This window comes from Mustela nigripes, chromosome 2 (assembly GCF_022355385.1).
Source record: "Mustela nigripes isolate SB6536 chromosome 2, MUSNIG.SB6536, whole genome shotgun sequence".
Classification (NCBI taxonomy): Eukaryota; Metazoa; Chordata; class Mammalia; order Carnivora; family Mustelidae; genus Mustela; species Mustela nigripes.
In genome coordinates, this window is record NC_081558.1 from 39,043,006 (window position 1) to 39,056,619 (window position 13,614).

At 46.4% G+C, this 13,614-nt stretch overlaps 1 protein-coding gene across 1 annotated transcript; it reads left to right on the forward strand.

Moving 5' to 3' along the window:
- The first annotated feature begins 1,818 nt into the window (after positions 1–1,818).
- On the forward strand, positions 1,819–4,377 carry GPR27 (G protein-coupled receptor 27). Its single transcript, XM_059390159.1, has one exon. It carries the CDS (start codon positions 1,900–1,902, stop codon positions 3,031–3,033), a length of 1,134 nt encoding a protein of 377 aa, XP_059246142.1. The 5' UTR covers positions 1,819–1,899; the 3' UTR covers positions 3,034–4,377.
- The last annotated feature ends 9,237 nt before the right edge of the window (positions 4,378–13,614 follow it).

Genomic DNA, 13,614 nt, shown 5'->3' on the forward strand with positions numbered 1-13,614 from the left:
CCAGACCTACTGACTCAGAATCTGCATTTTAACAGGATCCCAGTGATTTCTGTGTACCTTACAGTCTGAGACTCGGACTAGACTTCCAGGCTCTACTCTGTCCTTCCTCTTAATTAAGCACTACTGCCGAAAGAATCTTCCTGAAGCACAGCTCTAACAGTATCACTCTCCTTGGGATACTTCAGGTCACCTCACTGCCTACAGACTCAAGTTTAGACTCCTTAGCCTGATGGTCAAGGCCTTCCATGAGCTTATGTTCTCCTGGAAAGGCCCATCAAAGTGCCGGTCATGCACACCGTAGGTGGGCAATAAATAATGTTCTGTGTAAAAGAAAAAAAAAAATCAGGGTACCTGAGAAACAACATATTCCTCATTTCTGTTTTGGGGATAGAGTAGTACCAAAACCCAAACCAAAACAAAGACACCCCCACCACCACCACCAAAAGAAACAACAACAAAAACAGCCCAAAAGCAAAACAGACCTGGCCACTTGCCTTCATGGAGCTTACAGACAGGCTGGAAGGAGAGAAGTCTAGGAAATAAAACGACCAAACGATAAATGATAAGTGCTGTGAAGAAAATGAGCAGGCAGAGGTACCGAACAAGGCGGACTGGTCAGAAGGATGGCCCGCAGAGTGGGAAGCTTGCTCTGGGACTGGACCAGGCAGAGGGAAAGGCACACGCAAAACCTTGAGAAAATCTGGTGAGTTTCACGACCGGAACACAGGCTGCCCTTTCAGGCTCACCCACAAAAGAGATTCCCCTGGAGAAAGGTGTCATGGAGTGCACCTGAGAGAAAATGCTGTATTTCTGTTCCCTGACCTAAGTCTTCACTGGGACCACAGGTGAGGCCGAGAGTAGGGCACGCGGCAGAGTCCCTGAGAGTCCAGCCCTGGCAATCAGACCCAGCGCATCGGGGTCCCCGCTCTGCCATTTGCTGGCTCTCAACTCCCTCGAGCCCCAGGCTTCTGCTCCCTCGGGTAGAAAGTGGTGTTAAGGATAGAACCAACTTTGGAGTTGCTGGGAACGTCAGGGAGATAACGCTCTCGTAGAGCTCCCCCAAGACTGCCACATCAGGGCTCGCCTGAACCCCGCGGTTACAGGATTACGACGGTGACGATCGCTACTGTTAATCATTAGCTTGCGGCCAGAAGCCTCGACCCCCAGATTCCGCTCGGCCCCCGCCTCCCCAGGCCCCCCGACCCTGCCGTCCCTAGCCACCTCCCCCTGCGCACGGCCACCGTGACCCCAGCGCGGGCGCCGGACGCCGCCGCCGGACCCCCGTTACCTGGGGCCAAACGCGACTTGTCGCCACCTCGCGTCCTGGGCCCTGCCTCCCTCCCGGCCGCCTCCCGGCCCCGCGGCTGCCGCGGCGGCGCCCCCAGCCCAGCCCGGCCCCGGGCGGCGCGGGCTGCCTCGGCGGGGCTGGCGGCGGCGGCCACGCTGCGCGCTCCGGCGAAGGGGAGGGGGCTCCGCGGCGGCGGCGGCGGCGGCGGCAGAGGCTGCGGCGGCGGCGGCGGCGGCGGGCCCGGCGGGGGGCAGAGCCAAGAGGCGCGGCTGCGGCGGCGGCGGCGGCGGCGGCGGAGGAGGAGAAGGCGGAGGATGCGGGGGGCTGCGGGCGGCGGCGCGGCCCTGTCCGCAGTGAAGCCCGCGGCGCCCGAGGTGCAGGGAGTGGCCGTCGCCTCCTGCGCGCATCATTCCTGAGATGGCGGCGGCGGCGGCGCGGCGGCTCGGAGAGCCCGGGAGGGGCCAGCCGGGCGCGGGCTGAGCCCCGCCGGCCGGGAGCTCGCCGGAGGGCCCGCGCGGCGGCGGAACCCGGGCGCGGAGGCCCGGGGGTTGGGGAGGGCGGCGAGGCCGGGAGCGGCCCCGGAGCGGAGCGCACGGCCCGGGGAGGCCGCGATGGCGAACGCTAGCGAGCCGGGCGGCGGCGGCGGCGGCGAGGCGGCCGCCCTGGGCCTGAAGCTGGCCACGCTCAGCCTGCTGCTGTGCGTGAGCCTGGCGGGCAACGTGCTGTTCGCGCTGCTCATCGTGCGGGAGCGCAGCCTGCACCGCGCCCCGTACTACCTGCTGCTCGACCTGTGCCTGGCCGACGGGCTGCGCGCGCTCGCCTGCCTCCCGGCCGTCATGCTGGCGGCGCGGCGTGCGGCCGCCGCGGCGGGGGCGCCGCCGGGCGCGCTGGGCTGCAAGCTGCTCGCCTTCCTGGCCGCGCTCTTCTGCTTCCACGCCGCCTTCCTGCTGCTCGGCGTGGGCGTCACCCGCTACCTGGCCATCGCGCACCACCGCTTCTACGCCGAGCGCCTGGCCGGCTGGCCGTGCGCCGCCATGCTGGTGTGCGCCGCCTGGGCGCTGGCGCTGGCCGCGGCCTTCCCGCCCGTGCTGGACGGCGGCGGCGGCGGCGACGACGAGGACGCGCCGTGCGCCCTGGAGCAGCGGCCCGACGGCGCCCCCGGCGCGCTCGGCTTCCTGCTGCTGCTGGCCGTGGTGGTGGGCGCCACGCACCTCGTCTACCTCCGCCTGCTCTTCTTCATCCACGACCGCCGCAAGATGCGGCCCGCGCGCCTCGTGCCCGCCGTCAGCCACGACTGGACCTTCCACGGCCCCGGCGCCACCGGCCAGGCGGCCGCCAACTGGACGGCGGGCTTCGGCCGCGGGCCCACGCCGCCGGCGCTCGTGGGCATCCGGCCGGCGGGGCCCGGCCGCGGCGCGCGCCGCCTCCTCGTGCTCGAGGAGTTCAAGACGGAGAAGAGGCTGTGCAAGATGTTCTACGCCGTCACCCTGCTCTTCCTGCTGCTCTGGGGGCCCTACGTCGTGGCCAGTTACCTGCGGGTCTTGGTGCGGCCCGGCGCCGTCCCCCAGGCCTACCTGACGGCCTCCGTGTGGCTGACCTTCGCTCAGGCCGGCATCAACCCTGTTGTGTGCTTCCTCTTCAACAGGGAGCTGAGAGACTGCTTCAGGGCCCAGTTCCCCTGCTGCCAGAGCCCCCAGACCACCCAGGCCTCCCTCCCCTGCGACTTGAAAGGCATCGGCTTATGAGGGGCTCTCAAGCCACGGACGCCCCACCCGGCCTTTCCCTTTGGCTCGGACAGGGACGTCGTCCCTCCCCTTGCGGCCCCCTTGTTGATTTTCTAAGTTGCCTTCGAGATGACTCTCCAAGTGGATCAGCACTTGGGCTGTACAGAGAGACTACTTTTTTCGAGGGGGGAGGGATGGGTTTCGATGTTCCAGCCCTACCCCAGCTCCGTGCTTTTGTCCTACTAAGTGTATTTTCATCCTGACAATAGGCCTTGGAGTCTTTGTACTGGTACTGACTGACGTCTTTTATTCTATGTGTTTTTCTTTCTTCCTTCCTTTCTTTTTTTAATACAGGCTAAAACTAATTTTCTTCATGCAACGTTTCCTAAAGACCATGGCCAGTTTTCTACAGAAGCTATTTTTGACAACCTCAAGTGGCATTACATTTTGCAGTGAAGTAGAAGAACCTAGGGGGACTTCACAAGTTTGACTTCTTGAGGGTCTTCTGTTGGAAGCAGGAGAAAGGGGGGGGGGGGAATTGTCTTAAGTTCCCTCTGAGTTGCCGGCCGGCCGTGGGGTCCGTTGCGCTGCCCTGGCTCGTTGAAAGGGTTGAAAACTTTGTTCGGTATTGATAATGAATTTAAAGAGCAGAAACCGGAGTGTAAAGTTGCAAGGCGGTGTTTGTAAGCAGTAACAAGTAATGGGATTTGTTTCCTACCTTACTTTCTACTACTAGAAAATACACATCAGCTACAACTGCTCTCTGTATTATACCAATCTTGAGTGGAAACATTTCTGTAAAATTGTAACTTTTAAAAGAGTAAAAGTGTTTTGGTTAGTGATGGTGTGAAGAAAATACAGTATTGCATGTTTTTGTGCTGATTGTGGCTCACGGATTGGGAAGGCTCTGAGAAGCAGAGTACGAAATCAGAATTGCTTAGGTATTTTTTGCCAATAAAGATTAAAATACGTTTAGGGAAGCAGCTTGTGCTTTGAGAAGCCCAGTTTTATTCTGTCTTATGAAACGAATTTCCACTTTGAAAATGGTTCTTCTTTTGTTCATGGTATAAATGAATGAAACATAATGATACTCTACTTCTACAAGACAAAGCATTTCCTTAAAATGTTTGCTAGGTTAAGCTGTGCTGTTCATCTGATGGATATTTTAAATTAATAATGACAACCATAATTTTAAATACTTGTTAGACATATTGTAATCTTAAATGGAAAGACTAAATTCTGCAAGTACTGTATAATATTTTTTGCTTATAATGCTACATTTTTATTAATGTACCTTACGTTTTGAGGATTTATATCTGTATTTCTCTTTGCATTATACAAATATACCAGTATTTTCATTCTGGAGTGGTTTCTTGTTGCTGTTGCCTGAGGTTGTGACTGGTGGTAAGACACTTCTAAATATGATATTCAGGGGCGCCTGGGTGGCTCAGTGGGTTAAGCCTCTGCCTTCGGCTCGGGTCATGATCCCAGGGTCCTGGGATCGAGCCCCGCATCAGGCTCTCTGCTCAGCGGGAAGCCTGCTTCCTCCTCTCTCTCTGCCTGCCTCTCTGCCTACTGCGTACTTGTGATCTCTCTCTGTCAAATAAATAAATAAAATCTTTAAAAAAAATAAATAAATAAATAAATAAATATGATATTCATGTTCCATTAGCCTTTTGTGCATGCCTATTTGGTTGACCATCAGCATATTTAAGACATTTGGAGTCTTGTTAACTTAAAATGCAAGATAAAAATCTGCAAATCTTCTCTTTAAAGAAACAGTAGATGTATATACTGCTTTTATAACTTTTTAAATGAACATACAAAACACGAGTGTGAGCATTTTGATAAAAATAACTAAATAAGGTGCAGTAAATATCTTGAAGTTTACTATAATTGAGCATAATATAAAGTGTTCAGTCCCAGAGGCCTAAGCCAAAATAAGAAGGGGTGGCCAGTTTATCTCTGACAAAGGCATTGTTTTGTCTGTAGCAGACAGTCTGTGAAGATGGTCTCATATTTGGAAAATATGATTAAATATTACCCTATTTCTTCCCAGATCATGAGGCCAGATAGATATTAATTCTCCAAGAGCCGCTTGTCAGAAATCTCAGCTAACCAGAAGACAGAGAGGCGGGGAAGTAAATCTCATCTTAAACCCCCCCCCCCCCCCCGCATCCATGTTAAAAAAAAAAAGAAGAAGTCTCTAAGCCAATATGATTTTCAGAGTATTTAACACCTGGCATGGCTCAGAGACCAAGTCATCTGACTCCTGAACACATCCAGCCTTACACAGCAGCCTGTCAGAACAACCCATGGGCCCTATATATATGGCTTTGAGTTCATGGATATTTTTTTCATAGGAGAATCCATAAGTCAGTGATCCTCAAATTTTAATATTCATTATAATTACGTGAAGTGCTTGCAGAGTCCAGAGATTTCGTATTAGGAGGGGTTGAGGTCGGACCCAAGAAAGAACATCCTTAAGAGTTACCCCAGTTGGCTGGAGAGAGACCAATAGGCCTTTGTGTTCAGATGTAAGATCTATTTTAGATGCCATGTCTATAAACTCGGTTATCTGGTTTTGGTTTTGTTGTGTTTTATTCTGATTAGATGGATGATTTCTAATGAGAGTTCAGGTGAAGAGTAATGAGAAATGACAGCCAACTGTAAAGGGAACAGAAGAACAAAGAGAGGCAGAGAAATGAGCAGTCTATGGGAATAGTGTGTAGAGGCAAAACGCCCCTCACACCTCAACAGCTCTTTGGATCAATGACTCTATTAACATGTACTTTGATTGCTAATTATATTAATAAAACATCATCAAGAAAAAGTTTAGTTGTGTTTCAGAATACTCTACTCATTGTACCAGGGCAGGTACAAGGTCTTTGGGGAAGACTTTCATTAAAATAGCTCATTTGTTTATTTGGGAAGTTAATTTAGCACATCTCCACTCTCCCCCTGCTCCCATGAGATAACAAGTTTTCCCTGAACTTGAACCAGTAGAAAGTAGATTTCTTGTATATAACTCTTCATCAGCACGTCCTGGCATGGAACTACTGGGTCAAAAATAAGAATTCTTAGGTGTTTTCATATCATATGTCTAAAAGTTTCACAGGAACAGGATTATTTATATTTCCACCCGTGTTTCCTTTTTTTTTTTTTTTTTAAATGAGATATCTCAAATGGGAAAGCTGTAATAAATCAATAACCATAATGACAATAATCTCTGTATCCATTATCCAAGCTTGACAAATCTTACCAGTTTTGCCATATTGGTTCCCACTGCCCTTTTCTTTCCTTGACTCCTTTTTCTTATCTTTGTTCCTCTTCTCTTACTGCCTTTCTCCATCCTTTCCTCCCTCCCTTTCCTTTCTTCCTTTTCCCCCTTTCTTCTCTCTTTTTAAGAGAACTAAAACAAGACACAATTATTTTTGCCAAGTCTTTGGTCTCACCCCCACCCCCTACCTTTTCTAATGCCCTCCCTACCTGCTAAGAGGTAAAAGGGTCCTGGGTCCTAGCGCTGAGTTAGGGGTTCATTTTGCAGGAAGATGATTGGATGGGCAGGATTAGGTTTACCCTTTATGGTCTTTCTGAGGCATATAGGATGGAGCGCAAACTTCTTTGCCTGCCACAAAAGGCCTTTCACTGCCCAGCACCTCCATGCCCCTGGCCTCATCCTCTCTGTGCATTTCCATCTCTTCCTTCTCTGATGACCTTTGTATAAGCTCTCCTTGGAAAGCCCATGTCCCCTTCTCTGTCTGGAAATCCTTCACCCACCCCTCCAGGGTAGAGGCAATAGTCACGATATTTAAGAACTGGGATGGCAGAGGGCTAACTCAACTCTACATCCATACCCCTGGGTCCTGGCTGACCATCAGGTTTGTGCTGGCCCCAGATCCAAGATTTCTGCAGGCCCCTCTAGCCCCAGCCACCCCTCCTTGGGCTCTCCTGGCCCATTTTGTTTACCTGCATGAATCCTCATGCATGGCCATGGCTCCCAGCTCCCTTAGGTCTCACCTCTTCCCATTCCTTCCCCAGGCCCTGTCTTCCAGCCACTCCATCAGTGCCAGTGCCCTGATAATACAGTGCCCAGATAATACTGTGTCATGTATTATACATGGCTCTACATGTATTGTTCCTTGTGTCCAAAGTCCTCAGGCCCTTGGCCCCAACTCCATTGCTACTAAGCCTTCAGATGTAAGGGATGAATTCCCAGATATAAAAGGTGAACTAACCTATGCAAAGAGAGAGGGAGTTCATTTTAGGACAGACCGTGCAAAATATTCAAGTCTCCAAACCCACAAATTAGATCCAAGTGCCATGGTGGGTTGAGTAGCAAATGTATCATCTTACCAGCATTTTGAGTAGTCTTTGCACCAAGGTGGCCTAGGTTATAAAATGTAGTGGATGCAAAATACCCTTCTCTAGTAGATGTGTTTTTCTTTGTCACCTGCCAAGACCAATGAGTTTCAGGATTCCCTCCATGAAGGGTAAAGGAGGCAATGGGAAACCTTCTCTACTCACCCTTATTCTAGACCACTGTAGCACTATTAGCTGCTTCTGGAGTGAATGGAAGTCAAGGCAGACTTGATCTGACTCCAAGGGGTTCCTTATACCTTTTTTCCAACTTAGGCAAGACTTTTGGGGTCCAACCCAGCCCATGAATAGAACTCTCTTGTTTTCCCCCACCCCCATTGCTTCCTTTCTTTTGGGATGTTTTGGTGAGGATTAGATGCTTGGAGCCACAGCAGCCATCTTGCAGCCATGAGAAAAGATACTGTCGACACAGTGAAGGTAGCAGACCAGAAAGATAAAAAGAACAGGCATCTGTCTTAACATTGTTGAGCTACCTAACCAAACAAGCAACCTCATATCTACAGACTCTGGTCTTGAAATAAATACTACTATTGCTTCAGACACTAGTATTCAGTGTTTTAGGCACTAATATTGTTGGTTTTTGAAATAATAGTTAACTGCAACAATACTTAAAATATTCAACTCCCTCCACTCTTTTGATGGGTATGCTAGATATCTTGGAACCATATTTACAAAGTTAAAAAAAAAAAAAGACTTATTTAATCACTCTTTCCAACTATCAGGTCATTCAGCCTGCTGTTAACTGTTAAATTAACCTGTCTCTGGAGAAAGTAGATTTCACTTTATTTCTTAGAATGAAATAAATCTGGAAGATTAAAAATATACCTATTACTGGGCTGGTTTTGATCAGTGTATGTTTAAGATTTTGATTTAATAAATCTAGTTACAAGAAAATGGAAAACCACTTGAATGAATCCATCTACAGTAATCAATAGGTATTGTAAGCTAATAAGGCAGTTTCTGTTGGCAGTGCAGGAGGACACAGGGGTATGGAAGTTCTAGTTCTCTTGCTAATGAGTTAGCAAGCTAAGTGGAAAAACCTGGCACGCATGCCCCAAACCACAAATCAAGTCAGAACATAATATATGCCCAAAGCGAGATCTAGATAGAAAGCTTGGGGATAATGAGGAGATCAGACATCATAATCAATTGTCTGAGACAGGCTAAAACGCTAGAATGCTTTGGTTACCCAAGTGAGGAAAGCAGAAAGAACCAAAAGACTGGAACAAAAATTGCCCAGTTTCCACGTTTCCCCTCCTCTCATGTTCTTAAGTTACCTTCTCACTCCCACATCTTCCCCACTCTGGTGTCCATTTTTAAAGTGAATCTCTCTAGGGGCATCTGGGGGCTCAGTTCGTTAGGCATCTGCCTGGGTAAGTGTCTGCCTCTGGCTCAGGTCATGATCTCAGGGTCCTGAGATCGAGCCCCTGGTCAGGGTCCCTGCTCAGAGAGGAGTCTGTTTCTCCTTCTCCCTCTGGATCTCCCTCCCTGCTTGTGTGCACTCACTTCCTCTCTCTCTCTCTGCCTTGGATTAAAAAATAATAATAAAAGAAAAAACTTAAAAAAAAATAAAGTAAATCTCTCTAATGCAATAAAACCACCTGATTCTCTCCTCAGCATTTTCTATTACACTTCTCTTCAAATATTCAAGTGCCAGTAAAGAATGAAGCCATTTTAATAAAGTTTGTTACACAAAATCTTGCCTCAAGGAGAGCCAGCAAAGACATTATTGGTTAGAAGAGTCAGAACTTAATAGAAATCAAACAGATAGTCTTTAAGAAGACCACTCCACTACCCTCCCAAAAGAAGAAAGAGAAGCAGGTTTACCCCACAGAAAAGGGTATTTTGTGCTTTGGGTCAAGGATAAGGGAGGGGGAGAGACTTAGTAGGGATTTAACTCACGCTGTGTCCTGGTTGCAGTCATGTCAGATAAACAGCTTGAAATTTATACGCACAAGTCCCAAGTCTTGAAGTCACCTCAAATTACACAGTGAAAACAGGTAAAACTATTTTAAGTTGCAATGTCAAGGCATAAATGCAATTCCCTTACTTCTTGGTAACATTAGACAGACAGGTACATTAAGGTTATTATTATTTGGCTTCTAGGAGAAATAATTTAGTCATTTATAAATTAAGATTTAAGTGGCCAGCCTACGCTAGGTGGAGAACATGCAAACTATTGGTTAAGTGTATGTTTTAAAATTTACCTGATTCATTTCTATTACCTGAATTATGCCAGCCTGTGTAGCCTTCTAGGATGGGAAATCTTATTTTCTGCCCGGTTATGATATCTGAGAAGCACATACTGTTTTTTGGTTAGGACTTGTCTTGGAACCTGCAAAGTGTAATAAACAGTTTCATTTTCTTGAAATATAGATGTGCTACAATTTCAAAAGGCTTTGAAAAATTATCAAAGTTTCAATGCTGACTTAATACATGCCTTACAGAATATTCTCTGGAGATCATGAAATGTAAATGAAAATTTTCCTTGTCTTTTTCATGTAACATATTTATTTTTTCCCCCTTTATTCCTCCATGTGTTTCTCCCATGTGTTTCCTGAGTACTGACCAATTTGCATGGTGGTATGCTTCGTAGAAGAGGCAGAAGGAGAGGAGATGAGGAGGAACCCCTGTCCCAGGTATTCGGCAGAGTGACATAAAGAGTGAAACTGTACAGTGTGTAATTCTTTCAACCCACAGTCACGAGCCATTTAATTAGCATATCTATCTTGAGGAATTATGGGATACCCGGAGCTATTTCTAGAATTTGATTTGCATAATTGTTCTAATCCTTTATGAGTATGGTGACATGTGGTCTGACAAAAGATTTTTTTTAATTTCTAAGTTACCTTATAAGTTTTATAAAGATATTAGAATTAAACACCTTTAGATATATATTTAATAACCTGCCTCTATTGAAAGGAACACAATTATACAAAGGCATAATTAGTCTCCTGCTAATGGCATATTATTTTACTTTTCGCTACTTGAAAAAACAGCTTTGTTCACTGAAAGTTTGTCATTTAAAGTTTTTATCTAGCACCTCTTGGTGAGATTAAAATTCACTTAAACATCCTAAGAAAATTTACAGCTGTAATGGACCTCAGTGGCGTTCCCTGTCTCCAAAATTTCTTAATCCATGGGTAGATGACATATTTTAGACATATTTTAGTGGGAGCAGGAAATGGATTTACGCATTTTCTTAGGTTGCTTACTTTTATGTCTAAATATTTCCATAATAAAAAGTTTTTGGTTTGGGGGCGCCTGGGTGTCTCAGTCATTAAGTGTTAAGCCGTAAGTGTCTGTCTTCAACTTGGGTCATGACCCCAGAGTCCTGGGATGGAGCCCCACATCTTATTTGAGCTCCCTTCTCTGCGTGAAGCCTGCTTCTCCCTCATCCCCTCCCTCTGCTTGTGATCCCTCTCTCGCTGTCTCTCTCTCTCTGTCAAATAAATAAAATCTTTAAAAAAAAAAGTTTTTGTTTTGCTTGGATGAGCCACATACACTCAAGCCAGCCTCAGCCCCACCTATAGGGAACAGGTCCATTCCCTGTCACACTGAGAAAACTCAATTTGGGAAGCTTACCAATAGCTATTCAGATCTAACAATACAAAAACACAGTCTTCTCCAACTTCTTGTAAAGCTTCTGAGTTTCTGCAACAGAAACGTTTTTCACAAATTTTATCACATTTTACTCAAGACAGTGAAAATCTGGATTTAAACAACGTGGAAATTTGCTCAGAAGTGCACTATAAAGCTGTGATATCTCTCATCTGTGACTGAGGTTATTTTATGTGAGCCTTTGCCTTAAGCTTTAAAGAGTGGCTTATAAAAAATGGCTTCCTTGCAACAGTAAACTGTACAGAGCTGATGTACAACTAAGAGTTCTTTGGTTGGCTATTAAAATGTATCCAATGTTTACCTTTTCATGACTTTGAATACAAATGATACTTTGTTTTCAGCAGACCTATTTTGTAGAGCCCCACTTGGAGGTTTAACTTATCTTTTAATACCGTCATCTCAAATTTTGTTTGACACTGAAACAAAATTTAGGGGCCCCTGGATGGCTCAGTCGTTAGGCAGCTGCCTTGGGCTCATCAGGTCATGATCCCAAGGTCCTGGGATTGAGCCCTGCATTGGGCTCCCTACTCACTGGGAGGCCTGCTTCTCCCTCTCCCACTTTGGGAACTTGTGTTCCCTCTCTTGCTGTGTCTCTGTCAAATAAAAAAAAAAAAAAATCCTTTAAAAAAGTATTTATACGAGCAGATGGAAAATGTCTTCAGACTAAACCAGTGGCTCTCGCAGGGGGACTATCTACCCCTATGCATTCACTTGGTAAAGTCTAGAGACATTTTGGGGTGTGACAGCTCAGGGGAACTACTGGCATTTGGTGGGTAGGGGTCAAGCGTGCTGCCCAACAGCCTATAAGGATTGTCCCTCAGAACAAAAAATGGCCTGGCCCAGAATGTCTGTAGTGTCGGTGTCCAGAAATCTCCACTAAAGTAAGTGGATGTCTGGAAACATCCCTTCCAGCTGCCGTTCCGGGGGGCAGGCCATGGTCTTGCCTGGCCAGCACAATTCATGAGTAGGGGCCCCAGGGCTCCTTCATAGGGATGAAGAATGCTGTGGACTCATGTATGCATGTGATATAGAAGAAACTGTGCTTTTATCATCAGAAATCAGGTTCACATCCTGATTTTCCACTTTCTGGCTTTTACTCTCTTGTGGCATATATAAGTTTTATTTAAATGCTTACTAATGGGAGTTACTCATTTACAATTTGCTGCAACATTGGACTTTCTCGAGCACTGGGATGATTTATGGGCCCTGTAAGATGGAATGAAATCTGGAGAGATATTGGAAAGTGGGGCTGGCAGAGGGGCCAGCTGGGAAAACAGTCACCCGGGAGGGTTTGCCTGGAGGAAGAGATGCATGGCTCCACGCCCTGCCTCAGGGCTAGTCCAGAGCCCAGGGACCAGCTAGGCTACATCCAGCCTGCTTCCCTCATCTAATTTCAAGAAACTTTGAATAGACTCCTCAAATGAGCTATGAAACTGCAGCTAAAACTCTCACACGGGACCCTTCTGTGATTATCCTTCTAGAAGTCATGTGGGGGGGAATCCCCCTAACAAATAGATTCATTTACGCTTAAGGATCATGGGAACTTCTGAAGGTGGCAAGAAAAGGCAAGACAATTAGCTACTTCTAATCTGACTAGAAAGTTGTCTTGCCAAAGGATGTCCCAGGGGAGCAGTAGCTTTCCTATAGAAGCATATTTCTTTATTCTTTCTCAGTGGCTCTCAATCATGGGTGCACCTGAGAATCAAATAAGTAGCTACCAAAAAAAAAAAAAAAAAAAAAAAAAAAATCCCGTTTTTAAAAGCAAAATGGTCCTCAAATTTAATCCTCTCAAAAACTGAGGTTAGAAAATTCTGAGTGGGATGAAATTTCTGATATTAAAACCAATGAAGAAGAAAATTGGCTTACATGTGTGATCTCTCCCTGGACTGACTGAATTCGTAGAGCTCCGACCAGAGAACAACACTGAAACACTGGGAAGGATGAAGGTCTTCAGTTAGATAAGAGGGTCTGTAAGGAAATAGTTGTGGCACAAACTCTTCCATGGTAAAAAAAAAAAAAAAAAAGAAAAGAAAAGAAAAGAAAAGAAAAAAGCGATGCTTAAAGAAAAAAAAAAGAAAGAGGAAGTCAGAATTGACAGTTTTCATGAAAGTCAATGTTTGTAAAGGAATCTAAAGGTCCACCTGAATTTGGCTGGTGCTGGCAGATCTATTTCTATCTTAGAATGGATAAAATCCATTCACAATATTTACATCAAAAAGTAGATTGCTGACTTTAACAACTTCTTATGTAAATTCTCACTTTGCCTTTCCTTGCAGACATTCTGGCCTATGAGATCTGGCCAACTTCAGTGAGAAAGCATCCTGGGGATGGGAAGAAACAGTACCACAGTCTTTACAGTGCAAGACTTTGTGTGCTTTGCATGCATTTATCTTAAAAAATCTCCATGGAACATGACTATAAGTTTTTTGAAATAATTATTTGAAAAGTGCTAACTTCGGTGACAAGCTAAAAAGAGTACTAACCAAATAAAGTTGTAGGAGTTATTCCCCAATAAAAATAATAACCCAGAGCAGAGATACCAAATGATGAAGTTCTGTTTTTCTCTGAATGGCGGTGAGCAAGTCAGGAGACACGGTTCTG

Excerpts from the sequence above, each read along its gene's own strand:
- GPR27 (XM_059390159.1), top strand. The coding sequence starts at position 1,900 with ATGGCGAACGCTAGCGAGCCGGGCGGCGGCGGCGGCGGCGAGGCGGCC.